Here is a 23,958-nt window from a genome sequence, read left to right as displayed (position 1 = left end):
TTTGTCGTAGAAAATGTCTTCGGGTTCATGCTCCGAGCTAAAAAGGCCTCACAAACTCTCCACTCTCGTGCTGGATATTGAATTGTCCTCAAAGACGAAGCAGCAGCAACACAATCCCCTATAGAACAAGTGTGGCTGCAGGTGGGATATTTTTAACCTCAAACCCGCCGAGACGCGTCGGCTGGATGTAATTAAAGAGACATTTATACGGCGCAGACATGTGAGTCACAGAGTTGATCCTGCGCTCGCAGCGCTCACTCGGTGCACATCAGGTCTCATTCCAAGAAATCGCTCCAGTTTCTGTATCAACATTACATTCTAGTCCCAGAGCTAACCATCTGATTATTCACTCACAGCTGTTCAGAGGATTTGTCCAGAAGCCTTAAAGGAATAGTTTGACATTTTGGGAAAAATATTTATTCACTTTTTTTGATTAAATTAGCTGTGTTTGAAACGTCACTCACTCACTCACTCTCACACTCACTAACTCACTCACTCACTCACTCACTCACTCACTCTCACACTCACTCACTCACTCACTCTCACTCTCACACTCACTCACTCACTCACTCACTCACTCACTCACCACACTCACCACTCACCACCACCTCACCACTCACTCACTCACTCACTCACTCACTCACTCACTCACTCACTCACTCTCACACTCACTCACTCACTCACTCACTCTCACACTCACTCACTCATTCACTCACTCACTCACTCACTCACTCACTCTCACACTCACTCTCTCACTCACTCATTCACTCACTCTCTCACAGTCACTCACTCACTAACTTACTCACTCACTCTCTCTCACATTCACTCACTAACTCACTCAATCACTCACTCACTCACTCTCTCTCTCTCACAGTCACTCACTCACTAACTTACTCACTCGCTCACTCACTCTCTCTCACATTCACTCACTCACTCACTCACTCACTCACTCACTCTCACACTCACCCACTCACTCATGAAACCGTGTCAGGCAACTATGAGGGCAAAAAAACAGATTGAAAAAAAATTGTTAGATTGATTTTAGTTGTAATTGCCCAGTCCTGATTTTTTAAATAACTTTATAGTTTCAATTGCTAATTTCCTGTGAAGTTCACTTTATGAATGATGGTCCCATTTAGAGTAAAATAGACCATAAACCAGCATATGCTTGGTTAACTTGTGATTGACAAGTTGCTACCTGAGAGGTTTTCAGTCAGATCCGCCTCTCGCTCTTCCACAGCTCCAACCTGTCGTCCAAATATGGTCACTTCTAGCTCCCAAAACAAGGTGGAAATGGCCAAAATGCTCAAAAACTCAAAATTTCAGCCCATATGTAAATTAAAATAAGTCTAGGTTTTATGTTAATGTGACTGCATATCGGGATCAGACGGTGTTAACACATAATGTTCAGCATGCATTTTGAAGTCGTTTAGAAAAGCTGCTGCAGTGTCCACATGGAAATAATGTAGACTGCAGCCGCTGAGGTCCTCGAGTGGCGTCGCAGCTACAGTCTGGAATAAAAGCACGCAGTTTTGCTCATTCACTGGTTTCTTAGTCAAAGGAAAAGACCCGTGTTGGCACCGCTCAGCTGGCTCATTCAAATTCTGCGGGCGACGCAGGTGAGAAAAACACACAGCAGGAAAGGCGGGATGGTCACGACATCCTGCAAATAGATGCATAATCATCAGAGCAGGTGATCCGCCGCCGGGCGCACAGAGAGGAGTGATTCATGCACATGTTCTTCACCACGCCTCACTTTCAAACATCTTATCTGTAGTATCACATTTAAAAATAATCACGGCTGAGTTATGGATTTATGTGGCTGTGTTTTTTATAGTTTGTTTGTTTGTTCAGTGAACTATAACTTTTCTTCAGAGGTAGCTTCTTCTAAAAAAATGAGACTGCAAAAATAAGTTGATTAACATTTAGTTTAAATCATTTTTTTAAGCAAAAATGCCAAAGTTTGCAATTTTAAAAACACAAGATTAATCAGAGAAACATCCAGAAATGCCAAATATTTGTTCATTGTCTTCCTTGAGTTACAAATTGTTATGTTTTCAACATTTCACATAGATAATGGAACTTTTTCACTAGAAAAAAAGTCATGTTTTATGGTAAAATAAATATTTGGACAAAATAAAATGTACCTATTTTGGTTATTAGAAAATTGATCTTGAACCTAATTCCGAGTGGCATTAGGTCTTAAAAAGTCCTAAATCTTTCATGCCTTCAGCGGCAGGAACCGTGTTACCCATTAAGAGAAGATTTAGAAAAAAACACAAAGACCTAATGTTTCTCTTATTCTTTTCTCTTTTATTGAAAACAAATCTGTTTTAAAAGCTCACTTGACGTTGCCAAATAATCGAACAAGCGCAGGACAGATTTTGGCTTCAGAATGATGTACACTGAAAAGGCAATCAGTCTGGTGGGCTGCACCGCCGACTCGCTGCATCACAACAAACCCCACCAATCCGGCTCCAGCCTCATGCGTCTCCATGGTAACAGAGCTTCCTCGGTCCTGAGGAGGTGGAGACAGCGAGGGTGGGAGGTGGGACGGGAGGGAGCAGAGGGAAAACAGAGCAGAGGTGGATGGGGGGAAGAGGAAGAGAGAGAATCAATAGCTTCTCTTATTTCACAGCGAGGATTTAAAAAGAGAAGCCTCTTCCCGATTTGGGCTGGGGGGGGGGCTCACCGGCGGTGGATTTGTTGACGGCAGACGGCAGAGAGAGGAGCGGAGTGTGGGGATGGTGTGGTGGAAGGATGCCTGGGCTGCTGGTCTCTGTGGGACCAGGATCTGCAATGGCTCCTAAAGCCTGGATCAGCTGGGTGGCTGTGCTTAGGTGTTTCCTTCTGCGAGGTAAACAGCTTTTTTTTTTTCACCTGTAAATTTAAAATACTGCCTTCAGCTGCGTCTGTTATGGAAACACAGGTGAATTATGGCAACATGGATGCCTGTTGGCTCACACGAGTCCAGACTGATGTAGACGGGAAACAGAGGATGCTGAGGATCTGCAGGTGGCTGCAGTTTGAGGTGGGGACTATAGGCAGCTTCGAAATCTCCCTGCAAGCAAAAATATGAGACAAGCGATGGATTCGTGTTTAATGTTTGGGATTATTCGCTGTTGCGGCGAAGCTTCCTGTGTTGTGTGCAACATGTTTGATGTTCATGTTTGGTGGTTGTAATGTGCTGCACGTTCACCGAGTTTTTCATCTCTTGGCAGTACATTCTGAGCAAATCGATCAGCGTAGGAGGCACAAAAAACGTGAAATAAAATCTGGATATGATCATGTTTTGCAATTGTATTACTGGAGACAGGGTTCCCACGGTCATTGAAAACCTGGAAAAGTCATGGAATTTCACAATCATATTTTCCAGGCCTGGAAAAGTAATGGAACTAGTAAAATAATTGAAAAGTTTGGAAAGATCACGGAAATTAGTTCTCTGTAATGAATAAATAACATTAATGTAAAATAATGGTAAATTTATTTTCTGCAGACGATGTAATATGGCTTTGCTATGTGTTGATTTGTGACAGTGTTTTGGTTGTTTTTGATTGTTTGTTCATCATGAAAGTTTCTTCAAATTTTTAAAGAAAAGCTGTCTTCTCCTTTTTTAGAAAATTTTAGCTTTTTTTTCCTTGGAATTTTTTTGGGCAATTTGAAAGAAAATGTAAAAAAAAAAAAAAAAGATATTCTTTTTTTCTTAAATATTTACTATATATGTGATAATATTGATATTATGTGTATGGATTTTTTATTAATACCTGAAAAAAATTATGCCTTTTTTTTTTTTTTTTTTTAACTGGCACTGCTTTTAATAGCCAGAAATTGTGAAAACAGATTGGACCCTCAAATTTCGGATAGCCCTTGTACACGTCAATGGCCAAGCTGAGATTATGTTGAATAGAGTTATATATTTGAAAAGGGCTGGGCAAGTGGGGCAAAAATAAAATAATAATAAAGTAATGGATCTTTGAAAAGTAATGGAAAAGTTTTGAAATTGTATGTATGGGAAAATGTATGGGAACCTTGTGTAGATATTTGTAGGGGTTGAGTGCAGTTTAGGGGTTAGGGTTAGGGTAGGCTAACAGCTGATGAAGATCACTGTGGCATGTTAGCCATCTTGTTTGAATGAGATTTGAAATACGCAACACGAGCGTGCAGTACGGGACTTTTGGGATTTCGTGAAACCTGGGGGAATCGCACTCGGTGTGTTTGTAATTCTTGGCTCGCCTTGTGCACGGCAGACATCACCTAATTCATTCGACAAGCCAGCATGTTTCTTCAGATGTAAAGAATGCTTTGGTTTGTTTTTAATTTGTGTGTGTGTGTGTGTGTGTGTGTGTGTGTGTGTGTGTGTGTGTGTGTGTGTGTGTGTGTGTGCGTGCGTGCGTGCGTGCGTGCGTGCGTGCGTGCGTGCGTGCGTGCGTGCGTGCGTGCGTGCGTGTGTGTGTCTGTGTATGTTATGCAGAGACGAATCCCGTCAGGGGATCATGTTAACGCAGCACGACTCATGTAGCTCTTGTAACTGCTGAAGAATCGCATCAGATGCATCTTGGTGCATCCTGGTGCTTCACACTGTAATATGTTACAAAGACATGATGCATCGATTATAGTGTGATAGATACGTATGGTTCATATGTACTATAATTATACATATAGTTTTCCCCATGTGTCCTCGTGGTCATGATAATTCATTGGATATGCATTCTTCCACTGTGTTCTGAGGAATTTAAAGTAGCTTTGATTCTCAATCAAATTTAACATGACCCACGCACATTAAACAAGGACTTACAAGCATGACATCATGGTACGCTCATGTACGCCAGGGTAGAAAACAAACCCAAATGAGATTTTATGAAGTGTTTTTGTGCATTAAATTGCGTTTAAACTGCGTGTTTGATATTCCGCCAAAAAGAGACATCTGACATATATCTTATAACCGCTTGATATATTAATAGTAAACAGCAGGAATCCCATACATGCTATTATAGCTAATAATCTAAATAAAATAGGGTAATTTAGATTTGAATTAATAACATACTAAGTTTATTATTTTTGTCCTAGCATTATTTATCTTCATGCTAAGATACTGTTTACGTGATATTTCATTTTTTTCTGCTAACATTGCTTTTCTTTATGCTAAGGGCACTGTTTTCATAATACTTTTTTCATGATACATTAACATTTTTCATGGTAAGGTTATTGTTTTTGTGCTATATCACTTTTTTCTGTGATAATACAAAATCTACATAGCCTGTAGTGTATTGAAAATAATTCTTTTTTTTGTGTGTGTGTATTTAAATCTAAAAAAAGTAGTTGCATCATGACAAAAACCTTTAAAGTATTTAAAGTGTTATAATTCTGAAACTTTATGAATATTTGATATTCATTATTAGGGCTGGTACTGGTTAAAAATTTGCTCAATGAAAGTAGAAAAAAATATTAATTTGCAATATTAAAGCGGGCCCTAAAGGGTTATCTTAAAAAGTGACAATATGTCAATGTTGTGTTTACATCTTGTTTCTGCTGCCCCCAAGTGGCCAAAAACTCAGTTACTGCAGGTTTAAGGGACTGTGTTGACCTGTATTTAGTCCTGTACACCATTGTTTTATTGAGAAGGTAGTGATAGTTTTGGATGTCTGCAGAATGAAGATCTTTTTAGAGAGGTGGTAGCAGCAGAAGAGCTCGCAAAGGGCAGACAGTCTGTCTCTACGGTAAGACTCAGGGATTGAGTTTAATGTGAATGGGTGGATGGTAGGCTGGGGTGCGTTTTTCAGAAAGCCGGCCTCCGGGAACGGGCTGCTGGCAGGCAGTGCTGTGTTTAATGGGCCAGAGCTGTTTTCCTCTGAGTCGGTTGCCCCGGTGGCAAATTCGGCGCAATTTAGCTGTAGGCTTCCTCAGTCTGCCATCACACAGGACTGTGATCGAGGGCAGCTGGCAGCCAGTCACCCTCGTAGTGGTGCAGATGAGACGTTTACTTTCTCTGCGGAGGCGAAACTGACTGTGATTTTCAACTGTGGGCTCAATTAGGAGGCCTTCGGATTTAACAGAGAGACTACAGGATTGTTTGAAATCTCCCGGCGGCTGAATGAAGACAATCTCCTGTTGGATTGTGTTGAAAATGTTTCAACACCATTGCGGCAATTTGAGCCGACCAGCAGTGCTCGCCGTTTTCTGTAGAGGCCAATCTTCCTGTATGACTGGCTCCATGTTTTATTCCTGATGCCATAACACGAGGTGCAGTTAAAGGGATTAGAGTGGACAGATAGAAGTACGCAGAGAAGGCAGAAAGCTAATTCCCTACGTGCTGTGGTTTGGTTGCTTTGTGGGAAATTGGCCAAGGAAACTTTGTTTGGGTTTGAACTCAGTGGTGGTCGTTCCCAAAGTAATTAGCGGGAATGGAGCCATATTCAGAGAGAGACACTGAAGGAGATGAGAAGCATTACATCACATGTTGATAAAGTACTTCCTGTTATTCTGAAAAACGTAATTGAATGTATGTGGTCGTCTGCCAAGTCAGAGCCCAGGATTTTAATGTTCTGCTTTCAGGCTTAAGTGCTCAGTTTATTACGATACAGACTTAAGCGAAGCTTATTGTGGCTTATGTTGCTAATGGGCATCTAATATTAATACACACTGAAATACACAAACACTCATGTTACAAAGTGGAAATATTATGAACATGCTCAGTTATTTTACAAACTACTGCGCTAAAATAAATGTTCATTATGTTTCTCTCTGTGACTGCATATTAAAGCATTGTTAATCAGATCAGATTTGTATTTTCTTGTTTATTTGTCAAGGACAAACGCGTAAACCATTGTTTCACATGTAAAATACAAATAATGTGCAATGCGTACGGGTTTGTAGCCAAGGCTAATTCACAACCTCTGTTCCTGGTTAGGCTTTTCCATTTAAAAACATGATGCTAGTGACATTTTTCAAAACAACTTTGCACGTCAGGGCTTCAGGATACGTGGATTACTTTGGATGAGCAGTATAGAGACATTTTGTGTTTTATTAGATATTTCTTTAATGTTTGTACCCTGGTCACCATATGCTTCAATTGTTTGGGAGATGAGTGCAACGCCTTTTTCTTGTGAAACCCCAGCAGTGTTTTGTGGACTATAAAACTTCACAGGACTTTCCATCAGCATGAGGTTGTATGGATAATGACTGAATTTTAATTTCTTGGATGATCTATCACTATAAGTTGCTGTGTGCTGTAGATTTACTATTTCTAAGCGGAGGAGAGAAGATAATGTTGTCTCAGAGCCTTACAGTGCAGGTCTCTCTTCCTCTCGGTGCTGCTGCATCGTGTCAGCTGCAGCTTGTATCACAGAGTGTCATAAAAGTCAAGAGTGCTCGCTCTGCAGCAAAATTTACGAATCACAACATGCACACTGCACAGCAAACTAACTAGCAAAAAAAACCCAAACAAAAGAAGAAGTGCTCGACTGAGGGGTCGCCAACTGATGATTTGAATCTCTGACTTTCAAGGCTGCAGCTCCACATTTCTATGGAGCGCACTACCACTCTAAAAACAAATGATTTGGCTCAACAAAATAATAAATGCCATGGTTTACGTCAATCTTTTTGAGTTATGATCACTTCTAATGAAATCACATGCAATGAGAGCACCACATTGAGTTAGGGGAATTCGCTTTTCTTCTAAAATTAAAGGCATTTTTAAGTAGTGCTTAATAATTGATAGCATGAACACAGTTTTTTAAGTAAGAAAATGTTGTAGTCATGTGGCCTGCAGGTCCCTAACACGCAGTCTTGACTGAGTTTTTCAAGGCATGTTAAATAATTAGGGAAGGGGACTTGAACTGAAGGTAGAGAAAAATGTTATTATCTAGCCAGTTTTATTAGGTTACTACAAATTGAATTTTGTTTTAAATCAATTGACAAAGAAATTTGAGTTTTAATTGCAACAATGTTAAGCTGATGTAATTACCAACGTTTTGTCATTACAACTCAACTCAACTTAGTCTTTTTTTAATAACTTTAAAGGTCTGTCTGAATCAATCAGTTCAAAGTTTTATCCAGCAACCATGCATTTGCTTGAATTACTTTTGAGAGTGCATTCATTAGGCTTTACTCCCTGTCACAAAAGTTAAAAAAAAAGTGTCCATTCTTACATCTATTTTCATCAAGTCAAAATGTCAAAATGTCAAAATGTCGTCACTTGCACCTGAAAAGTGGGGAGTTAGAATAATTACAGAGAATTGTTGCTGCAGATGATGTCTTGTCATGTCAAGTCTCATTGGTGGAAACTGGCAGGTTTTTTAAAATGTTGCAGACTGGCACACTAAAAGCAGTTTCAATTCGTCCAATGTGGCGATTTCATGTGTCTTTTTTTGTCTGACCAACAGCGCAAAACCTAAAGATATCAAATATATGAAACAGATGTTTTTTGTAGTAACATTTTCTAGTAATGAGCTCTACATCCTCATAACAAACATCATAACGTCTTGCTGTTGAGCAGTCGTCCTCTCGTTTATTCTCTCAGTTGATCTTTTTAGTGGATGCCGGCTGCTGTATTTGATGTGCTGACTCACAGCTCACTGAGCTGATGGAGGCAAATAAAAGACAAAAGGCTGCGTCTCCATGCATGTCAATCTGTCTGTCTGTTAATGTGTCAGTTTCCATCTGTCTCTGTCTCACATTCTGCTTTATGGGGATTACTGTGTCTATATATAGCAGTTCTTCTGTCGGTCAAGGACTTATTCTTTGCAGGATTCAGAGAGAAACACCACTCCATTTCCCCGCTGTAATTGTATCTGAGCACAAACTGCCTCAGCTCAGTAAATGAGGTCGTACGTTACAGCCTCTGGAGAGCAGCTCAGATCTGAATCTTCAGTCGCGGTTGAGACAGAGCGCTGCAGTTTTAATACCTGTAGCTGCTGTTTATTGCGGGCATCGAGGGATTTAAAGAGCTGCTCTGTGATTTGGAGTTTATTCTTGTTGATTTTTGATTTTAATGTGGTTTGAAGGCCAGATTTACTTTAAAATGATACTTTTGAGATATTTCACTTATGTAAACCCTACAGTCGATCCCCTTCAACAATATTGAACAGCTCAAATTCCACAATTAAAGCTTTTGTGTATAGTATAATTGAATTTATATATTGGTAACAGGATTGTCTTTTTCCCTTAGTTCAGTTTTGGATAATCATCAATTGACTATATATTCAGCAAAAACTGGCATTTTTTTGTCTTCTGTCCTTCATTTTTCAAAATTGTGACTGCATGAATTATAGCGGTCGACTGATTTATAATTGGCTGTGCAGCTTTCATTAGTATTGGTCCATTAATTGTCTATCGGCTCTGCCCTCCGCCAAACTTTCGTTATTGTATTGGCCTTTAAAAATCCAATACCGGTCGACCTCTAATGGTTTGTACATGTAGACTGTATAAAGAGTATAAACAGTCAGCATGACGGTACCCATTAGTTTGTTGAGGACTGTTACATGACAGAAACACATAACAGTTGACATTAATCTGTGCACAGCATGACTTGTACCTATGCACATTCAAGCTCCACAGGAGCAGATTAATAAGTGTCCAGTGTAACTTCAAAGGTTCAACATTGTGACTGTATGGACCATGGATGTCGACTTATTTATCAATGTCCGTGCAGCCTCTCAGTCAATGGGAAAAAGTATTGAAGCCATGTTTGCATTTTTCACCCTCTTGTTATTTTGGAGCCCGAATCGTGGATTTATACAGAGAACTGGATACAGTGTTGGAAGCGGGGCTGGGTTTATTCTTATGAAAGCTGCCTTGAATAAGATTACCCATATGATCGACACTACTTCCAAACTGTGTGGCCCTTAGAGCAGGCGCACTAAAACCTCCAACCGACTGAGCGGGCTACTTCCGGTTTAGCACTTTTCTAACTTGACTGAGGATAAAATGATACAATCTTGTGGCTCGTCCAGACTTTCCAAATGTTATCAGACCAAATGGCTTAAATCCTGATGGAGAAACAAGTCATTTTGCAGAGGTTTTGACATTCAAAAAAATGATTTTAACTGATTTATAGATGATTTTTTTTGCCGGGTCAGTCAAAGGGAAAAATATTTTTGCGCTGCAGGGCGTCAGGTGACGGGATGTGATTCCACTGTTAGCTAGATTAGCTGAAATTTAAAATGTTAATAAAATATTGAAAAGCTCATCACGCCACGTGTTGTTAGCAGAAAGAGCCTTCAGGCTACTTTCAGTGTCATACTGTACTTCCTGACCTCTACGGTTCATCTGCTGCTGCAGTTTGACCAAACATGCGTAACCTGATCATGCACAGATGGATAGACTATGTGACACAACCTTTACACACACACACACACACACACACACACACACACACACACACACACACACACACACAGCGGACACTTTTCATTTGACATTTCAGCTCCTCTTCTTCTGTCTCACATGTTAACAGCATCAGATTTACAGTCTAATCTGTCTGAGATTAAGTGGCCATTGTCATGTCACCCTCCTGAAGTCACTGCTGTCTGCTTGTTAGTGTGTGACGGATCACAGACTGTCACTGCTGTTCGGATGGACGGGTGTTGATTTTGGAAAAAAGGGTGGGTGAGCCAAGCCCCTTAATACTGTTTTCCCAATGGATGCAGAGATTAGAGGATCAGTGGTGAAAGACGTATTCAGATCCTTTATTTGAGTAAGTAGTTAAAGCCATGCATTCAAAATAATACTTAAAAGTACAGAAGTATTAACAGCTAAGTGTTCTTTAAGTCTTAAAAACTAATTTTCTTGAAACAAAACAAACAAAGCTATTTTGTTTTTTAACTTATGTCAAGTCCTGTTTAAAAAAAGCTCTATAAATAGGTGTTTTAACTTGAAAAAAGAAAGCAAATTGAATTTTACAGCATTTTAAATAAATTAATATTAAATTTATATTATTAAAAAATCAATACTGTAATGATACAGTATTGCCACACAAAAGTATTGCAGTATTATGCTGTATCAATTTTGCCCCCACTACTAGTTGCAGTTGGTGAAATAATTATTAAATTATTGATGAGGGGAACATTGATTTCATTCTGTAAAATGCGAACGTAGCAGAGAGCTGAGCAGAGCTGCTGTCTGACTCCCCGTTAAGAGAGATGCTGTGCACATTTTCGTACGAGGATTGGCGTAACGTCATTGATTATTTCAGAAGCTTGAGGTTTAGTTCTGTGTTTTCTTTCAAGTTTATAACTATATTTTTCAGTTTTGCTGCTTAAAATTATTTTGCAGAACATGCATGCGTAATGGGAGGAAGGTTGAATTCATGTGTCAGTAGCTTGTTACATAAACAGGATTGTTTATATTTGAAACTGAGAATAAACGTTGTTTAAAATGTGGCGGAGTAGAAGTGTAAAATAACGTGGAGGAGTAAAAAAGTGTAAAATAAAGTGGTGAGTGAGTAGAAGTGTAAAATAACACTATAAAGTACCTGAATTTAAGGGCTACGTGTCCGCGTCTTGGCTGACTCTTCAGTGTGTAGACAGAGTTGGGATTTAGGTTGCTGGGGGATTTCAGGGATGTTGCTAGGTCAGTGGATTACCTTGTAATAGATCTGTAGGAGGGCAGCAGGACACACACACACAGGAAGTGTTGGCTTGTGTACGGGGGCTTTAATCCTTCAGACAAACATGCTAACTCCTCCTCTGGTTTGTAAGTAACGCTGGAAGCTAAAAATCTACATATTCTTAACGCCTTTTTCCGGTCCCACTGAGAGTCTGTTTTCTTGTCTCCTCTCTCAGGCGTGAATAACGATGACTCCCGTCCTCGCTGTTTGAACATGCTGCTCGGGTAGCGAAGCCGACCGAGAGGAGCGTCTACCCTCTTTACACTCCTTCCCCTCTGGACACACATACACACACACGCGCGTGGCTCAACTCAAGCACAACCATGCTGATCAAGGAGTATCGCATCCCCATGCCAATGAGCGTGGAGGAGTACCGCATTGCTCAGCTCTACATGATCCAGGTGAGTAGTTTTTTACTCAACAACAAAATCACACACTGTAACGGAGAGAGAAAAAGCAGTTTATTTTACCGTAAAGAGTTTACTTGAGGGTTTTGCAAAGAAGTTGTTAATCTGGAGTATTTTCTTTAGAGCTCGGGGGGGGCAGGCACAAGGTGGAGGTCAGGAGTTTAAAGTGTCAACGTGTCATACTGTACCAGAACAAGAGCGGCGAAGAACGTGGTCAAAGGGTCACGGGGCAGCGTTGCTCTGCAGACCAGATGGTGCTCCATATGCCCGTGGATTGTGTTTCATTTAATAATTTTGTGCAAAAATACACACACACACACACACACACACACACATACACACATTCAAAAATAAAAAAACATAAAACAGACATAAAAAAGAATACTTTTTTTTTGGCCATGAATCAAGAAAGCATTAAAGTTTAGTGTGTTTTTTATAATTGAAAGAGCATATAAATAATTGAGTTAAATTATGCATATTATATTACAAGAAAGTGACGATTTAATCATTATGATAATTCCGGTTGTTGCTTATAGAAATTATTTATTTTTGATATTGGAAGCTGCCTCTTGTTGTTAGTTTTGCTCTGTCATTATTTCAGCGAGGTCAGCTGGGGCTGCTTTGTCTTTAAGGCAGCTGCAACCTGGCATCTGTAGTTGAGCTGATCTTCCACCAACGCTCAGTCTTTGCATTTAGAGCAGGTTAGATGAAAAAGAAGGCGATAATATACTCTAGTAGAGATTAAGATCTTAAAAAGTACATTTTTACTCAGTACTAGTAATGCAGCTCCATCCACCCCTGGTAATGTCCAGTAGTTGTCCAGATCACCTGTGTTTTTCTGCTTGTTTGAGGGAGCTACACAACATCACAAAGTTAAAATATTTTAACTTTTAACTGTAATGTCATCTACCAGTACTGTTCTCTGCCGGACCCATCTAATTTTATCATCCAGCTCTAGTCCACTCAAATGATATCCGGTCCTCCATCTACTTGCGCAGGCTGACCCACAGCCCACACCCTGGGTCGGGCGGGTCATAAAGGGAAAAAGTTATAATTAAATTACAGAAATATTGTGCTAAAAATCCAGCTTCCACTGTCTCTTGTCTCTCTCTGTCTCTGTCTCTGTCTCTCACACAGCAAGCAGCTTTATCAGCAGCCCTGCTGTGTTTATGCTTTCCATTATTGAGCTTTTTACCATGACTATCTACTGAAGTCCGACATATTTAGTTCTCTCCGGTCACAATGTCCGGTAAAAATATTTCTCTCTGCAAATTTGTAGGCCTGTCGAAATTGAATCCATTTAATATGTGCTTCTGTATCATCATGTCAACAAACCACTGTACCTGTCAGCTGTGCGATCATGTAAGGAAACAAACAGCGGGCTCCTGGGTGAAAGTCCAGGGTTTGTTGGACCCAACCACTGCACCTCCTGCTCAGTGATTTTACAGCTCCTTATATTGCTTTGCTGCCAAAATGTGCCATCCAGCAGTGTTATAAACTGACCTTGTCCGGCAGGGAAGCACACCACCACAAAAGGTGTAAACTGGCACAGCGAAAGGTGTCTGACACCAAAATCACTGACCAAGTTTTACAAGTTGAGAATTAAAACAGGCTGATTCAGCATATGACACCGTGCATACTAGAAATGTTTTTCACCAGAGGAGAAAAAAATTAATAAATCTCAACAGACTTAGAACAGACAGACTGCAGCAGATGCTGTTGGTACAGATTCACCAACATAATTACAGTGAAGACAATTAGGGTTTGACACAATTATAGAAAGATTGTAAACGTATACAAAGAATATGGATCTAAACTTACACTCATGGTCAAATTTATGCAAATGTAGAAAAATGGTGAGGAAAAGTAAAAAAAATACCCTCAACAAACCTGAATATCAGCTTTTCATGTATACACACACACACACACACACACACACACACGCACACACACACACAGAGTGCTGGACCCCTCCTCTTCTTGCTGAGCGTCACAGCTGAGTGCCGGTTGCCATGGTAACTGGTGACATCAGCTGCAGCATGGCAGCCGCTGCCATCATTTGTTTGTGATATGGGCGGAAAAGAGCAGAGAGAGAGAGACAGTTGAGGGAGGACAGACGTGATGGTGCAGTCGACTTTAACATGACATGTCTCACTCTGAATTACTGGAAACAGATTCGGAGAGGCGGACACAAAAACAGCAATATGATGTCATAGATTTTAAACTTTAAATGAACTCATAGTTTGGAAACACTAACATGGACGCCACTAACAGTGAGCCACACTGACTACGTCTACACAAACACACACACACACTCATTTTTTGCAATAATTACAGATATGACTATATTCTCTTTGGCCTTGTTCTGAGGGAAGCATTTTTTTATTAAGACATGTTATGCCGGTATTATTTGGGTTTTAGGAGCTTTCTTTGGACATTTACACTGATCAACCTCCCAAAACAAGGAGCTCGAACCCAAAAGAGGGGCTCCTTCCGTCGTTTGGACGTGGTTTGGGTATGAAAAGGCAGACACAGAGCTAGGGGTGTGTGAATTTACGAATATACTCAGTGCATCGCAACTTGTTCCACGTGTGATATATAAAAGGACTTTATCCTGAATAACAAATATAAATTGTCTAGTTTTTTTTAGCCACTATCATGAGACTTGCTTCTGCATTTTGTTTTTCTCTCTTGGCTCTCTGCTTCTCACAGACACACACACAAAAAGCAGGCCTTTTGCAGAGCTCCAATCGCAACTATATAGTCACATTGTGCAAACACGGAGCACCAGTGCGACTTGTAAATCTTTGCAATAAATGAACTGGAGAGCTGTTAGTTTGTTTCCAGCTCTCAGTGGATGAATCCTTAGTTTACATTTTAACTTTATACTATCGCTTTAAGCTTTGAGTCCAAAACAAAAACATCAACACTTCTAGCCTGAGATGAGCCGGGTCCTTCAAAATAAAAGCACAATGGGTTCTGCTTTGATTTATTTATCACAGTACTTTATTTAACTTTATACTTTAATTATTTACATTATAACAGTATTTTATTCAACATAATTATAACAGTAGTTTATGTAACTTTATTTTATGGCAGTAGCTACTTTATTTGTAACTGTAGTTCATTTAATAATTTCGTATTTTATTAGTTAAGAGTGGTTTAGAGGACATTTAAAAATACTATATATATATATTGTGAATCACGATATATCTTAAAAAATATCATGACTTATTTTACACCAGCCCTGCCACGGATGTGTTCCCAAACCTGCAAAAACGTCCAAATTTAAAGAGGGGACACTTCTGATAAAAGTTTGCTCGTTTTCAGCAACAGCCACACATAGATTCTAATTCTTTGGGAAAAACTGGCGTTTTCATTGCATTTGCAGTTTTATTTAAACATTGAAGTGACAGTTTGATGCATGGCCGTTGTCTGTTGCCAGTTCCAAACTTAAAGCGAGCTCAGAATTTGAAAAATGGCAGCACAGCTGATGTGGGGCGTATGAAACGTCTGAGCGGCCCGTGATAACGTTTTGATGCATGAGGTTCTGCTGTGGCTCCATTAGGACCGTACGGACGCCTGAGGAGGGCAGCTGTGCACCCCCGGTTTATGCTAACCTTGCTGTGTCACATAAATTATTCAGGGACAGCTCAGCCCGGCAGAAGCGAGACCAACAGCAAAGCCAGACCCATTATAATTCCACCGAGTGTCTGCACAAAGCCAGTCGCACTCCTTAGATTGTACACGGGCTCCGTTTCCCTTCACTTCTTCTCCTCGATTTTCTTTTCCTGTCAGATACTCAAACTTTCTTCTCCCTTTTTGCAAATTGGCCGAGGCTCTTTTTCTCTGCGCTTTTGTTCTCTCAGGCTTCTCTCTCTTGAACAGTTTGTGTCCTTGTTTCAAGTGGTTAAGTGCCTCTCTCTGCTTTTCTGACTCATTTTTCCTCATGTAGATGTTTGGTAGTCACATCACATCACTGTTTTTTAGTACATTCAAGGACTACAAGACCTATTTTCCTAAAAATGTTGCAGTGGTTGCTGAAAAAGATCCCTGGGAAGACATAATTTTGTATGGTCATAATTGCAGGATTAATAAGAAAGAACAAGATGATTTAAACCCAAATAAGTAATGATTAATTATTGATTTAATATTTATAACTTATTTTTTGTGTATGTCAAATTAAATGTGGACTGCATGTTCAGCTGACTTGCTGTGCACCGACTTAAAGATTTTTTAGGTTACGCTAACAATTAGACTGACTCTTTGATAATTAGTACCAAAATAAAGAGTCTTTTCCAGGAAACTTCTGAGGAAGTTTTACAGAGATTATTTGGAAAACACAGAACTGTGAAATAATGAATAAAACAATTGAAGCAAATGCTGTACAGGATTCAAACACTGAAAAAAATACAAAAGAAAACCACAAAAGTCTCTATACTGCTCATGCAGAGTAATCCAAGTGTCCTGAAGCCTTGACGTTCCAAGTTGTTTTGAAAAACGTCACTGGCGTCAGGTTTTTAGCCTTGTTGTAGCCTGTAGCCTCTAGTGTGGGCACCACGTTCACATGAGACCAACAAGAGCTCTCTGTATCTGCATGCTGGTGTTTACATGCAACCTGGCAGCCTCCCCCACACACAGTAGTTTTAAATCCGACAGAGAGACTTGTTGCTTTCTGTTAACCCCACAAAACTCCCTCTCTGTGTGATGGCTTTGAAAAAAACATATTCGGCAAATCTGCACTGGAAACACTTTTTTTTGGCTTTTCTAGGTCACGTGATGCTATGGCTATGCACTTGTCTGAGGGAACTGGCTCCCTCATGATGCCGCAGGAGCTACAAGAGCTGTTATTGCATAACTCTTCAAAAGTTGAGCGAATCATCTGTAAGTTTTGAATCCACAATTCCTCTGTGAAATTGTGGACTACCAGCTCCCAGAAATCCCTCATATGTGGCCGCTCCCACGTATGAGGGGCTTGCCTTTATATTAATGCTCCCATAACACACCTACGTCGCCTTTGATTGGAAATAATGTCGGCTAGTGCAAAGCTGCAATAGAAATAAAGCTGCTGATGTTTTGAACAACCGTCGCCATGCTTCTTGGAGTGTTATCGCCAGAGGAGAAGTCGCATAGCATCACTCAGTACAAATGCAGACATCTCAAAACTGAGATTTATGACATTTAGAGAACATGGCTTAAGTTTTGCACAGATCTGTAATTGAAACCCGCCTTGTGTCTGTGCATGTGTGGTTGTTGAATTTTGATGACGGTCAAACACCAGAAAATGCACACATCAGCAGCAGACGCAGCATCTTTAGGTTTGGAAAAGCTCCCGCTGCTGTTGCACATGGCGCTTGTTTTTAAGTAAAGCAGCAGACAGGGGGGAGAAGGTCGTATTAATATGAGGTGCATGTATTAAAACTGCTGACTGCATCTTTAAGTTCAAGTCTAAAGTCTTGGGCGTCTGTGACTGTTGTTTGTGTCAGTTGTTTTCATTAAGATTCATGAAGCTCCTGAAAGTCGCTGGAGAAACGCTGTACAGATGGCTGTGTAGCTCTAAGACGTGTGTCATTAATGCAGATCCTCTCTCCTGTGCTGCAGCAGACACGAGGAGGGTAATTTAGGGCCCTTAGCTCCTCACCTAAATTACATTACCTGCTAGATTACAGCAATTTTCCAGCTGTTTGCCTCCTCTGACCTTCATTACTGATATCACCTCCCTAAAGTCTCGAGGAGAGAGAGCTCCGTGTTCAATCAGAGCTCTCATTGTTGACCCCGAGCGCCCCGCTCTTGCTGTTAATAATGATCGCGATGATTTGTATTCACGCAGTGCTGTTCCTCGACCCGCAGCACATTACAATGGACGGGATAAAAAAGCTTTTCAATCACCACTTTGACACCAGGATACACTTTGTACAGTACGATCATCTGACTGACTCAGCAGAAAGATAAAAACTCAGCAGTCTGTGTAAACAAAGATTTAATAAAGTGATTAAAACTACAGTGCAATTCATATTTTGTCAAAAGTATTTATTGTGGTTGAGATGTTGGGCTGAAACAAACACGTTTTAACTGATTATTTCCGCTCAAAGTAACCGCTCCTTTATCAGTGTGTATTTGTATGAAGGCAGCTTAACCCTTCAGGGCCCGCTGTAATATTACACACACTCGTATTGCTCTGCGCACAAAATGCACTTTTTTAAAAAAAATCAAGCTTTAAAAAAATATTATGCATTAATATTATTTTCTACTTTCATTGAGTTTAATTTTTAACCAACATCAGTCTTAATCATTTATATCAAATATTAATTAAATTTCAGAATTTTAACCCTTTAAATGCCAGATTTTTGTCATAATGCTACCATGTATTTAGATTGAAAAAACAACAAAAAATGATTTTAATGATTCTTTTCCTTAGTATACTACATGCAAAGTAGAATTTTCTTTTTCTTTTTCTTTCTTTGGGTTTATTTATTTATTTTTTTATTGTCATAGTCTGGGATATGACAAAGATTTGCAGCATTGGTTTGCAACATGAGTAAAAAGTGAGTAAAATGCACCAAACAGTCCCTAAGTGTTAATATATTTTACCAGCCATATAAACAGTGGGTGATCCGGTCTACATGAAGAGCCTGTAAGAAGATGAAGTGTGTTTTTAAACACAAACTGATGCTTTAATCCACAACGTGCTGTTAATGCACAGCTCAGTCTTAAAAGATCTGTAGGGTCAGACCATCTGCTGCCTTTTATCAGAGGTCACATGATGAGGAGAAAGAGAAACTACTGATTTCAAATCCTCTACGCAGCGAGACCCCTGAACTCCTCTGAAAAAAATAAGCTCTTAACAGAGTTAAGATAATTTAACGCAGAAGGAGGGGAGGAGAATAAGAGGCAAAATGAGCTGTGGAGGAATCTGGACGATGTGAGTCTCTTCTTTATTTTTCCACGTGGCAACTGTTTTCTTTCCAGCTCATCACTCTGCCTCTGCTGCGTCATCCGTCCAGCTCTCTGAGGGATTTCACAAGGTTGGACACCACCGCGAGTCAGAGACAGGAGCGCTGTGTAAGGGTCTCAGGGGTTTAATTTAAAGTTACAGGAAAGGCGGGAGGATGTGTGATGTCAGGCGACCGCGGCTGGATGACTCGATGCTCGCAGTGGCTGATTTTGCACTGAATCATCTCTCAAACCCACTTTTGACAAAATAACTGGGAATGAGGGGGTTTCAGTTTGATTTACTCAATAAACTCTCTAATCAGAGTGAGGGGTTGTAAAAATGTTGCTCATATTCAGTAAAACACCTGCTGCTAAAACACCTGTCATTGTCCAGATTTTATATACACAAGTTACAGTACAAACGGTGCCCAATTAACCATTGAGGCTCTTATTAATTTTTGAAATATGTGTCCTCTTTTTAAACATAAAAATGGGGAATGGGAATTATTTGCTTTTTAAACAAAAACTAAAAACGGTTCTTAAACTGAATAAACAAAGTTTTTGTTCCTTCTCGTTCCTTAATTATCAGAGTTTCAGGTCTCTGTCGAGGGAAATAAATGTGATCTTTTTTTCCAGTGCAAAGCATTTCTTTAAAAACAAAAAAAAATCTTTATTTGGAAATGTTGCCATACAAGAAATACAATGGGCGTGTAGTCAGACTGACATTTCCTTTTTTGAACAACTTCACCAACCACCTAGAACATGGAGGACACTTGCTGAGAAAAGCAGAAAGAGAATATTTACATGTAAACAAAAAGAAAATTCATGTACATGTATGTATGTGTGAGGTCGCACTGAGGGTTTCTATTGTTTTCTTTAATAAAACACAATAATCAATACAACATAGACGTAAGTACATGCAGGGAATAGTTTCTTTGCAGTCTGGGTTGAAGAGCCGCTGATTTCATTGTCTCGTCTTTACCTGACCACCAAACCTCCACCTGTGAAGTAATATAACCAAATGCAAAATATCATATTGCTTTGGTTTTCGATGACTTTAAGTAACTCCTCCTCCTCACTGTGTCCTGTCACCTCTCTGCCGTCTTGCAGAAAAAGAGCAGAGAGGAGAGCTGTGGCGAGGGCAGCGGGGTGGAGATCCTGGAGAACAAGCCTTACGAGGACGGCCCCGGCGGCTCGGGTCAGTACACGCACAAAGTCTACCACATCGGCAAACACATCCCGTCCTGGTTCTGTGCCATCCTGCCTCAAGCTGCTCTCCGAGTGGAGGAGGAGTCCTGGAACGCCTACCCCTACACCCGAACCCGGTGAGACTCAGTGACTCATCACACTCGTATTAAAAATGATGAACGCTCATTTGGATGAGAAGATATTAACAGAAGAGCTCAGACACTAAAATCATCCTCGACCTAAAACATTTGTTAAGCGTACATCACATAAAGTGATTTCAGGCAGGTGGCATTATTTAAAGTACAAAGACTGAACTCTTGGTAATAAAAAGCTGTTAATGGTTTTCATTTTACAGCTTCTAGATTCATAAGATTCATGAATTAATAAAATAACACTCAGTAGATATTGCTGATGGGGCCATTTCTTTTTTTATTTGGAACAATTTCAGCTGAATAATCAACTTTTTTATATCCTCCGGATGAATTAACTTGTGGATTAATAGACCACATTGTCTCAGCTTACTGAAATTCTTCAACTATTTAATATTTTCTTACCATAAACTGCCAAAGTAATGAAAGAAGGTGCTCTGGGGGACATAAATCCTACTTCTTTTTTTTTCCGTTAAGATTTTTATTGAATTTTTCATACAATAACATTAGCAGTAGAACCCACATCTACCTTTTCTTCCATTTCCCCCTTATCATCGCCCAACTCCCCTACACAATCCTCGAGTGTACATTCAAAATAATCAGTGATGCATGATAATTATTTTTTCAACCAATACAGATAAACAGAACATTTCCAGCTTCTCGTGACCGATAACATGCCGATAATTTCTTATTGCTTATTTTTCATTACCTGAGGGCATGAAAGGCTGAGATGTGGTGAGTATAGATTAATTTAATTTGTGCATTTTCCTCAAAAAAATGACATTTCAGACAAAAAGCTGGGATTTTTTTTTTTTTTCCCCTCTTCTTATGTCAACTTGAATTGTTCAAAAATAATACCGAAAAATAATAATTATTGGTCCGATAATTATCGTGCATCCCTAAAAATAATATTTATAATACTAATAAAATAACAGATTTAATGTTAAAGTTACAAGACATATACTGTATACAAGCTCTAAAGCTCTAATAAAAATTAATCTAAAAAATTATAATGAAAAAAAATGTCTATATGAAAATCAAGTGCTTTTTAAGTTGTGAACTATACGAATAGTGCAAAGAAATGAATACTGAATGGATATATACTTGTACTGGATACTTTTTGTACATTATGCATGTATACATGCTAAGTATACACTGTGTAGGATTTGTGTTTAGAGTGACAGATGATATGTTCATTAAAATATAATCTGTAATAATCCATAAAGCAGTGGATGTTTGGTTATTTACAGTTTATGACAGTAACAACTGTTTCTCTTGTGTTTCTCTTGTGTTTCTCTTGTGTTTCTCTTGTGTTTCTCAGGTACACGTGTCCCTTTGTAGAGAAATTCTCGATAGACATCGAAACATATTATAAACCAGACACTGGAAATCAAGCGGACGTCTTCAACATGTCCTCTGCTGAAAAGAGACAGAGGACAGTAGGTAAGCCAGTCGTGACGGACACAAAAGAACACACCCTCTGCTACCATCATAAAAAGTCCTCTTTTTTAACCCTTTGAAGCCAGATTTCTCACATAAACATGAAAAAGGCAACAAACAAGAAAATACTTAAAATTTACAAGAAAATTTTCCCACAGCACAAAAAAGACATCAGAACAGGAAACAATCTGAAAATAATATAAAATAAAATTAATAATAATAATAATAATAATAATAATAATAATAATAATAATATATTTTCTGTTACCTAATTTTAAATGTATAATTATAATGATACATTTTCCATTTTTTTAAAACTTTTTTAATTACTTTTTTAATTTAATTTAATTTAATTTTTGCAGAACATTCCATGCCAATTTGCTGACTGTTTTTTTTTCTAAATAATATACCTCATAGGTTTAAATGCTTGTGAAAGGCGTCTGAATGCAGCACAAGAAAACTAATATTGATCCAGTGTTAAAGGGTTAATGGATAGCCAGATGAGAAGTCAAATTTGCATCATTTTCAGTAAAACACAGACAGTGTGACGAGCCGGGACACAGACTGAGAGTGTAAGAGCTCGTGTTGAGCCTCTGAATACTAAAATTCACTGGGGTGCAGGTAAAATGTGCAGACACTTTCCCTGCAGGGAGTTGTTACATAAAACTCTCTCGCACACACAAACACACTCACATACACAAACTCGCGCACACACCTTTTGAGACAGGTGTTCAGTCAGTACGTGGCGACATCTGTCCTGCTCACACCTGCTGTTCACATCTGCTTCAGCTTTGTGTGATTAATAATATTTCTTCCCCCCTGCAGACCCCATAGACATCGTGAAGGACTACATCCCTCCCCACGAGTACCTGGTGGAAGAAGACCCCAAACTGTATCAGTCGGCAAAAACCAAACGGGGTCCGCTGTCGGACGACTGGATCGAGGAGATCAACCAGAACCCCGGAGAATGTCCCGTCATGTGTGCATACAAGCTCTGCAAAGTGGAGTTCAGATACTGGGGCATGCAGTCCAAGATCGAGCGCTTCATTCACGACGTGGGTAGGTATGGCAGATGGTGTGTGTGTGTGTGTGTGTGTGTGTGTGTGTGTGTCTGTCTGTGTGTGTGTGTGTGTGTGTGTGTGTGTGTGTGTGTGTGTGTGTGTGTTTGTGTGTGTGTGTGTGTGTGTGTCCTTGAGAGTCTTTGCAGCCAATTCACCTCTCCCGCAGTTTCTTCATTTTTCTCTTTCTTTTTATCTTTGAATCAACATCTGAGATATTTTATTTTGTCACTGACTTCACTTTGAAAATCTCCTTTTTCCGGAATAAGCGCGTTTGTCAGTTGCACCACAACAACGATAGATTCAAGATTCAGTCATCGTTTTTTTAAACGTATCTTCATACATTATTAGGCTCACTTTTATAAATATGGTATTGACACACAATTGAAAAAAAGACAAGATATGTTGATAATTAGCCATGTGACTTCCATGTGAATACTCAGGTAATTTCACTGAGCAAAATCTGAAGAAGCTACACATCAAAGGTGTTGCTCGCTCCGAATAAACTCACAGTAAAGCGGCAATCACACTGAGACGCATCGCACAGACGCCGCCGCTCCAAAATACCTCAGAAACGCATATGGATAAACCGCTGGGAGCGCCTGTGGAGCAGGTCTGCGAGCACGTGGCCTGAAAATGACATTAATTAGCGGTTCGACTCTGCGGCCTGAGTGTAAAAGTTGAAAATATTTGAACTTTTCTGGCGCCTAAAAAACGCCAGGGAAAACACACCACGCAGCAGCGAGAGAAATGCTTGTCAGAAACGTTTTACAAAGGAAATGTTAAAAAATGCAAATCAAACTGAGCCGACCTGCTGGTGGAAATGTTCCCATTTTTACGTTTTAATCAGCCACCACATTTAAAAACAAGCAAAACTGATAACGAAAATCAGAAAAATGCTTAATTGAATCAGCTAATAATAAGTCAGTTTACAGTATTGACGCATGTAAATATATGTATAATTTACTTAGATAATTGTGATACTTAAAAGTACATTTATTGCCAGAAAGTTACTTTTGATACTTAAGTACAGTTAACACAAAATGGGAACCGTAAATCCACGTTTCGAGGTCTGATTTCTACTTGTTTCTATGAATAGCAGCGATCCGTTTGCTTCTCTTTTTCTCTCTTTGCGGCAGTCTGTAAGAAAAACGCTCCGACTGCTCGAATCTTTCTGT

General features: G+C 39.5%; 1 protein-coding gene across 4 annotated transcripts in view; it reads left to right on the top strand.

Moving 5' to 3' along the window:
- Window positions 1-23,958, top strand: part of pitpnm2 (phosphatidylinositol transfer protein, membrane-associated 2) — a 58,008-nt gene that overhangs the window by 12,465 nt on the left and 21,585 nt on the right. The window contains exons 1-5 of one of the 4 annotated variants that reach the window (XM_088071194.1): window positions 2,724-2,857; window positions 11,781-12,006; window positions 20,056-20,270; window positions 21,604-21,725; window positions 22,548-22,781. In XM_088071194.1, coding sequence (XP_087927320.1) covers window positions 11,929-12,006; window positions 20,056-20,270; window positions 21,604-21,725; window positions 22,548-22,781 — 649 coding nt within the window. In that variant the 5' untranslated portion in view covers window positions 2,724-2,857; window positions 11,781-11,928. Of the gene's footprint in view, window positions 1-2,723; window positions 2,858-10,435; window positions 10,694-11,612; window positions 11,692-11,780; window positions 12,007-20,055; window positions 20,271-21,603; window positions 21,726-22,547; window positions 22,782-23,958 lie in introns of those variants that run through there. The other 3 variants (XM_088071195.1, XM_088071193.1, XM_088071192.1) reach the window with 3 other exon arrangements.

This window comes from Plectropomus leopardus, chromosome 20, assembly GCF_026936395.1.
Source record: "Plectropomus leopardus strain MGB_pleo_1.0 chromosome 20, ASM2693639v1, whole genome shotgun sequence".
Taxonomy (NCBI): Eukaryota; Metazoa; Chordata; class Actinopteri; order Perciformes; family Serranidae; genus Plectropomus; species Plectropomus leopardus.
This window is presented reverse-complemented; position numbering and strand designations above follow the sequence as displayed.